The sequence below is a fragment of the Cyprinus carpio genome, unplaced genomic scaffold (assembly GCF_018340385.1).
Source record: "Cyprinus carpio isolate SPL01 unplaced genomic scaffold, ASM1834038v1 S000006647, whole genome shotgun sequence".
Lineage (NCBI taxonomy): Eukaryota > Metazoa > Chordata > Actinopteri > Cypriniformes > Cyprinidae > Cyprinus > Cyprinus carpio.
The window spans coordinates 1-9,024 of NW_024879273.1; the positions used below are offsets into that span (position 1 = coordinate 1).

General features: G+C 34.9%; 1 protein-coding gene across 1 annotated transcript; it reads left to right on the top strand.

The window, feature by feature from the left end:
* Positions 1-6,438: 6,438 nt before the first annotated feature.
* On the top strand, positions 6,439-7,789 carry LOC122144349 (protein reprimo A-like). The gene has a single exon (XM_042755210.1). The coding sequence runs from the start codon at positions 6,653-6,655 to the stop codon at positions 6,962-6,964; it is 312 nt and encodes a 103-aa protein (XP_042611144.1). The 5' UTR covers positions 6,439-6,652; the 3' UTR covers positions 6,965-7,789.
* The last annotated feature ends 1,235 nt before the right edge of the window (positions 7,790-9,024 follow it).

Here is a 9,024-nt window from a genome sequence, read left to right on the forward strand (position 1 = left end):
TGTTTTAGAGATTATGAAACTCACTAAACCTCAAACATGGCCTTTTGATTGAGCTTTATTTCCCCCCTTTCCTGTTTTTTTTTTATTTTTTTTCTTGTTTTAAATTTATTTTGTGCTTGTATTCCTGAATGAGCTGCTTTCACATCAAAAGGTAAAGATTTTTCTTTAAGACAATTTTTATATATATATATATATATATATATATATATATATATATATATATATATATATATATATATATATATATATATAGTCAGCTTATTATTTATTTTTTGTTTTGTTTTATTTTATTTTTTTGTCATGCATACATCTGTGCATCAGATGACACAACATGCGTTTTCACAACGTTCAAAAAGGTTTCGTTTTTCTTTGAACTAAGAACAGCATCTTTTGTCAGCTTAGTAAATTCAAGCAAACTGGGCCACTTTTTTGACACTGAAATGACTAAGAAAAAAGTCCCAGCTATCCTGAATTAACTTCTATTTTTAGCATAGCGATACCACTGTACCTCGTCACGTGCTAAAAATCAACACTCATCACGAGATTGGTTAAAATGTCAGTCAGTTTACGGTGATTTGTAAATGTGCATTTGTAAATTGTACAAGCCCCAAAAGTGCAATTTTAGTTGTTAACCCACATATGTGTGTGTGTGTGTATATATATATATATATATATATATATATATATATATATATATATATATATACATACATACATACACACACACACACACACACACACACACACAGGGTCTTTAGCCTGTATGTCTTTGGTTTTGGATCGTACAGGACATATGTGTGCGCTTATTATTTAAGGAAGTGTTAGTTTTACATGCAAGGCAAAGACACTTCTGTACTTACTGAATGAAGACTGAATGACACCTTGAGCTCTCGATGACCAGCCAACAACGTGTTGCGTCTGTTTTCTCTTATTTATAATTCCAATACGATTTCATGCGTATGTCTTGTCACGAGCCAGTAAAATATAAATAAATAAATACAAATAACAGGCCGGGTTTATTGAGCCCCAAAATCTCGAGCTGTCCCTTTCAGCACTGTCTCTGAATGATGCTGCATGCATTTATCCCACTGCATCAGTGGCCAGATGTCATCCCTGGAATCAGATGCGAATGCTGGAGCTGTATGTCGTTTGCCAGGTCTTCATCTGTAGAAACATTTCCCAGCTCTTAGAAATGGATTCATATGATGTTCGTATCGTTCCGCTTGGGCTATTGGATTTAGGATGACTGGAGACAAGAGGCGTGTCCATCTAAGACACCAATGCGCAAGTGCGCCGAGGACATCTGGTACATGTAGGCTATTTCTAATTACAGCTCTCTCGCTGGGGAAAAAAGACAATGTACTTCTGATGCATGACGTTATTATTATTACCAATCATTCAGAATAATAATAAGTCATTAAGATTTTAGATAATGTCATCTTTTACTGCTACAAAACTCATGGTTTCTTTCAGTGATTAAACGTTACAAAAATGTGGGTGCTCTTTTGTATTTAATTAGAACCTGCATGACCAATCCAAAAAATCCATTCACATTTGTTATTTGCAAAAAATAAGAAGCATGTGTATTAACTGATTGCATCACCTGTTTTCACATCCTTTTTACTTAAGGACATGCAAAAAATGTTTTAACAACAAATTTTGATCAAGCATCGTATTTTTCGTAACCTATAATGATTACAGTATTTAAGTTTACACATAACTGGTCAGATATCGCCATACATGGAGCGTATTTGCTGTCCAGAGTAAAATTTAGAGGCACAGCAGTGACACCTGCTGTATGCAAGAGAAATGAGACGCTGTGCTATTAAAAATAATCAAAGTAACCTGTTCTGACTGTTCAGAATTGTCCATGTTCTACTGTTTGGTCGGACTTCATGATAACAAAAAAAAAAAAAAAAAAAGTTAGGTTGCATTGATTTCCAACCAGCATTGATTTTCAATGGATCACATATTTAATTCAGCTCAGTTGCATTTACACTGCAGCTGCAGAAATAATGTTATGAGATTCTTGCACCTCTAAAGTACCTTTAAAACTGCCAGCAAATGTATAAGAAAGAAAGAAAAAAATGTTGTTTTAAAGGAAAAATGTGGTCATACCAAATATTGATTTGATGTAGCCTAGGTATTTGAAGTTAAGGTAGAGTGGGGGGAAATGCCCTCCCTTAAAGGGTTAGTTCACCCAAAAAATAAAATTTGCCCTTGAATTACTCACCCTCAAGTCAACTTAGGTGTATATGACTTTCTTCTTTCAGATGAATCCAGTCGGAGTTATATTAAAAATGGTCTTTGATCTTTCAAGCTGTTTAATGGCACTCAGTGGGTGTTGCATGCATCAGTCCAAAAGAAGTTAAATAAAATGCGCCCATCCATAAAAAAAAGTGTCTCACACAATTCCGAGTGGTGAACAAAGGCTCCTATAGCGAATTGCTGCGTTTTTGTAAGAAAAATATCCATATTCAAAACACAATAATCACTTTAATGTAGCTTGTGCCAACAGTTGTACACAGAAGACGCTCCGGGAGGATGACGAATGAGGTCAGCATTGTGCATGCGCCGGTGAGTCTCGTGAAAACCAACGTTTGTTAACAGGAGCAACAAAGGAAAACCAGTCTGAGTGGCACACGCACAAAGCCGACCTCATACGTCATCTGCCCGGAGCTGCTTCCGTGTACAACTGTTGGCACAAGCTACAATAAAGTGATTATTACATTTTAAATATTATTTTTTTTTCTTACAAAAACCCATCCATTCGCTACAGGAGGACTTTGTTCATCCCCCGGAGCTGTGTGATACACTTTTTATTAAGGATGGGCGCTTTTTATTTCACTTCTTTTGGACTGATGCGCTGCAACACCCACTGAATGGCATTAAACAGCTTGAAAGATCAAAACTTTTATATATATATATATATATATATAAAACTTCAATTGGATTCGTCTAAAAGAAGAAAGTCATATACACCTACTGTAGGATGACTTGAGGGTGAGTAATTTATGGGCTAATTTTCATTTTTGGGTGAACTAACCCTTTAAGTACTGTGCCATTTTTATCTGTGAAACAAAAGTTTAAAGTGTTCAAAAAAGTTATCTTAGTTTTAGTGACAGTGACATAAATTATTAACAAAGAATGAAAAAAGTCCAGAGTTTTCATGATATTAGATTTTTAACAAAAAATTGTACCAAGGGGGTGTTTTATGCCACCGATGTGGGGTCCCCAGTCTGACAAAGCAATTTGCTTTAAACATTTACAGCAAAATCAGAGTACAGACAGTTTTTGCTTAAAATGAAAAAGAATATAATCCATAATTATGAATTACAATATTAAAATAGCCTATTTGAAACATTTTGTTAGCTGATGCTAACTGGCTAGCTAACTAGCTATCTGATGTTAACTTGAGGCAAATTTTAAAAATAAAATAGGAACTAGTAGGAATACATTTAGAATACATTTGTATTTATATTAATTAATATATTACATATATTAACATGTAATTTTTATATTGTATTTATATCATTATATTTTTATTAAACAACACGTACTCCCTATCTACAGGCCCTACTGTTCTCATTTCATATATAACTGTGATGTTCTACAAAACAACAAGCTTTAAAACACTTTATTTTTTTCTTACTGCTGAAAATTAGATCATTTACTGTGAAATCAGTTTTCTCTCCTGTACATCACCAGTGTAAGCTTTATGGTGAAAACTCTTGTCAATGTAGTCCATAGTTGCAATAAAAATGTATCTTGACTATATCTTGTGGTTATTTTGGGAAAAATTTGGGGTGGGGGGGTCATTTTACCCATGGGGTGTTTCCCCCCACTCTACCCTAATTGATAAAATGTTTTAATGACATTATTTTTGAAAATATCCTTACTTTATAGTATTTCTAATTTCAGATTTCTCCAAGTGTTTTGGAGATGTTGCCACCGTTCTTCTAAGCATTCAGTCTGTCTCAGTTACTTCTGTCTTTTCTTTGAAATCCCAGATTGACTCAGTGACTTGATGGTGTGTGTGTCATACCATCTGTTGTAGGACTCAAACAAACACTCACTGGATTATTACAATATTTGCCAAAGGAATGTTCAGAAATATACAACTATGACAGAAACTATATGATTGTTAGGATAATTCTAAACTGCAGTGTCACCTCTTACTTTTCATTTCATCACTTGTGGAGAAACTCAGCAATTTAGCACTTCATATATATATATATATATATATATATATATATATATATATATATATATATATATATATATATATATATATATATATATATATATATATATATATATATATATATATATATATATATATATATATATATGAAGTGCTAGATTGCTGAGTCCAGCCCACACAAACCATGATGATGATCCTCACCGGTCCCAATGTCTTCCAGTGACCATCATCATCCTCAGTGCTTTCTTTTTTTTATATAAATCTGCTTTCTACTCACATGCAGTTTATGGTCTGATTTGTCAGCAGGTTTCACCAGACCTGAGCCTTCTACACAAGTCTAATCACTCTCTTAGTGTGTTTGTTCACTCAACACATTCATAACCTGATTCATGATGGAATATGTGCTCTTAACTTACCCTGATCTGATATCATGAAACACTTCTGTGTAGCTCCCGGTGCATGGGGAAAAGTTTCCTTTGGGTTTTTCATTCTTATATACTTTGAGCTGGACAATACATACACAGAATAAACATGACTACTGATTTTAGGATTGACAAGCAGTCTGCAATAAATGAATGATAATAATAAATAATGTGAATAAATAAATAATGAGTAATAGTTTCAGTAATACTTTTACAACACTCTGAATTAATGTATTAACCCAATCCAACCCAAGCTAATTTTAACAATTAATACTAAATTTAAGACAAAGCATTTTGACACTTTCGGGTTGCAAAATGTTTTTGGATCATGGAATGGAATTATGAAATATGGAACAAATCTAAAAGACATTTTGTCCAAGCAACTACATTGATTCTTGCATCCATTGTGTGGTTAGTTTGCAATTTATTATTAGACTTGTCCTCAAATATGATCTAAGCTCGAGTTTGACATTCAAATACAGCACTGCCCCTGTTGTCTGTAGTGAAAAATAAAAAGTCACTTCTTTAAAATGAACCTGATTCATTTATGACGACTGGCCAGCAGATGGAGACAGTGACCTGTCAATGATGTCCTGATTATAGCGAGAGGCAGAAAAGTTGACTCATTTGTCTTGGCTGTTGACTCATGGGTTTGACAACAATGATTTTAAATAAATGCTCAGTGCACAGTAAATAAATGGTACAAATGTTGTTTTAATGCTCTCCACAAAAATATTATTTAGACACGCACAGGACCTTATAATAGTGTGAATCTTACAGGTGACTTTTGATCACCTGAAGACTAATGGACCCTCTTCCCATCTGTGTTTTTTTTTTAGAAGTCATCTTAGATGCACCAGTCTTCTGTAGTGGTAGATAGCTACAGCAAATATGATTTAGCTTATAAGCACCATTTTTGTAATTTAAAGCCAAGGCAATCTGACACAAAGCATAGTGTACAGAACTTTATAGATTATTATTTTATTTTTATTTAATTATTATTATTATTATTTTTTAAATTGTGGTACTCTGTTTTTTTTCAGTTTTTTTTCTTCTTCAAGCTCTATGTACAGTACAAAACATGAATGAATGAATGAATGAATGAATTAATTAATCTGGCTGCAAAAATCATCTTTCTCAGTTCAAATTTAACATAGCTGTACAATAAAACTGATGTTAATATTTTATTTTAATGCAGCAAAATTGTGTATTTATTGGATGGATGCTTTTAAATCTCTACTTCGTAAAACTTTGAAACCTTTCAGATTATGTTATTTTCAAATCAGTGTTTTGTTGTGAAATTTGAGAATTTTTTCTGGCTCGCCACTAAGGGGTTCGCTATAGATCTCAAGGTGAAGACATTAACAGTGTCTAATATGTATTTTCAAATTATCTTGGCTCAGTTCATTGGCAGATGTATATGGCTCGAGTTCATGACAGGCAGGCCATAGTGGGTTCAGAAGTGACAGAAAAGACTTTAGCAGGAGCCTCTAGCGCTGCTGTGTCAGTGCTATACACTTTAAAACCCTTAAATGTAAATATGCATTTTTAAAACGATTTTTAAAATTAATGTTAATTTTGAAAATTGAATAATGAATTATTTTTTAACCATGTATTTTGAATGTAAAGATTATACTTAAGCACTCACAAGGCTAATTACGCGATTATTAGACTGTCTGTTGTTTTATGTATTCCTCGGAAGTCTGTAATACTAGTAGTTTTGCTGTAGGTGGCGCCACAAGACATGAACTTGTGAGTGAGGAGAATAGCAGTCACCTCCCATCGGCTGTTTCGGTGCTTTTAACAGAGCAGGTGTGATGTTGGAGCAGAAGAGCGCCGTGTAGTTACAGTGAATCAGAGCAGGAGCGCGTCATGGGACGCCAGTGCGCCAAAGGAGAGACGCTGGATCGGTGCGCCTGACTTTACGGACACTTTTTACGCAATTTCTCAGACTCCCGGATCGGAACCGCCTGATTTCTCGGACTTTTCAAAGAATTCTTTCTGGAAGGTCTTTTGATCAGTAGACATGAATATTACATTGAACCAAACGGACAGCGGAATCTTCTCCAACCGGACTGAAGAGATCCTCCTGTGCTGTAACTTCTCGTCGGTGGTGACGGATAACGGCTTCACGGCGGCGGCTCCGGATGAGAGGAGCCTCTTCATCATGAGAATAGTTCAGATAGCGGTGATGTGCGTCCTCTCCCTCACCGTAGTCTTCGGGATCTTTTTCCTGGGCTGTAACTTGCTGATCAAGTCGGAAGGAATGATAAACTTTTTGGTAACGGACCGGAGACCCTCCAAAGAGGTAGAGGCGGTCATCGTGGGTGCGTACTAGAGACATGATTAGGATTATGCACTGCCATGTGTACCACCTGATGCACATGAATTTCGATGGCCTCTTTGCAAACAGGACACAGTGTTATTTGTCTCGCTAAAAAAAAAAAAAAAACTCTTCTTTGGAACTGAATTAACGCACTCTCTACATTTTGCGCACACGCCTTTCCGCTCTTACATTCAAGCGCTCCTTTATGACACGAACCACCCAGATTTAAAATCAGATACAGGCATGGAGTCTTACATTTGTCATTGAAAATATTTATATGTGCAAACACAGGGGAGCTGTTGCGCATATTGACTGTTTTGTAATGGTTTTGGATCTCCTATCTGTAAAGCACATTGTAAGCACTGCACGGACTAATTATTTGTTGTTTAGCAAGATCAAAGCATCATGTTTAATACAAAAAAAATCATATTTCGAATAAAATGTTTTTTTTTTCTGTCTTATTTGTTCTTATTATTAAATGTTGCTCCTTTCACGGGCATTCTGTGGAGATGTATTTACACTGTAAGATAAAATGTGCTTCATGTGGTAACAGCAGTTTTCTAAGCTAAATGTAGTATTAAAAAACAACAACAAAAACAAACAATGTACAGGACAATGAATGTCATTTTAAGGGTCAGAACAAGTCTCTCTTTTAGGTTTAAAAACAACACATATTCACCTTAATTTAAAACAAGTCTCACTTAAAATAGTTTGCTAATGTATTTAAATATATTTTAGTTTTAGATTTTATGATGCATGCTGACTTCAATTTCAAGTCTCACTTATCCTGTACTGCTTCCGCAGAGTGAACTTTCTATTAAAGCAAATACAAAATTGTCTAGTTTTCTGTCAGTATAATCTGTTTCTTTTAGCCTGCACCCATGATTTCAAAGATCAGATTGATTGTCACTAATGCTTAATGTGGTGGTAATGGATGTGGTGCTGAACAATAAGCAGTACGTATTTTCCTGTTTGTGCCTGTCCTTTTCAGTCTTCCTGCCCTGTATGTAGACACAGTAAGATATTTGGGGACATTTATAAATAACACTATATAAGACAATTATACACAAAAAACACCGGCAGACCTTTTTCAGACCAGATAAATCTAAGGCAAGTGCAGAAGTCCCAAAGGTTTTACATAGAGGATGATAATCATTTGCTGTTTTTTTTTAATATCCACAACTTTGATTTACAACATATACATTATTTAGGTGATCATTTAGTTCAGGTTTGTGGATTGCTTGTTTGAATGCACAATTAAGCAATGCAATAGTGCATATAATAAGCAGGTATAAATGGGCTTTCTCTTGCTCAGGTTTGGTTAATTAAATGGAATTCATCAGTGGTTTGAGTTCAAAGGTAAACTAATTAAATTCAGTTAGCTGTTACCTAATCAGACAGCAACACAGCCCATCCTGTGTCAGCTTGACTATCAATAATCACAACCTTTCTGTTTTAATGTGTAAGCACGACCTGTAATTTTTCATAGTGTTGATATCACCAAGATTAGACTAAATTAGCCTGCATGAATGGGTAAATCGCTTCTAAATGTGTTTACCAGGGCAGGCGGAGGGCTGTTGATGAAAAAGGCCTGCCACTTTTAAGACACATCTATTTATAAGAGTGTCTGTGAGAGCTGAGAGCTTGTTAACTTCACAATGAATAATTTTGCAGCAGCCGCTTCAGTACTGAGCCAGACACTATGCAGTGACATCAGCTTTAACAGAGAGAACCGGCCTGTTTGTACAATCATGATTTTGCACTTCCCGTGAGAGACACATAAATATTGAAGATCCCCAAAAAAAAGGGGGGGGGGGGGAATGCCACAATACTCATTAGCTGATTCATAACATTTAGCAGGATGTGCAATGTGCACCTGATATTGAAGTTGTGGATTTAGCGCATATTTATTTTACATAGAAGGCCAGTTGCATTATTATTAGGACATGATTTTTGTCCTTGAACATTTACTTTATTTGGGGTTTATTTCCATCTGGTTTTGAAAAAAAAAATGAAAAAGCTATCCCTAAAGCTATCCATGTAATAATAATAATAATAATAATAATAATAAT

Coding starts and splice junctions, on each gene's coding strand:
- LOC122144349 (XM_042755210.1), top strand. CDS start 6,653: ATGAATATTACATTGAACCAAACGGACAGCGGAATCTTCTCCAACCGG.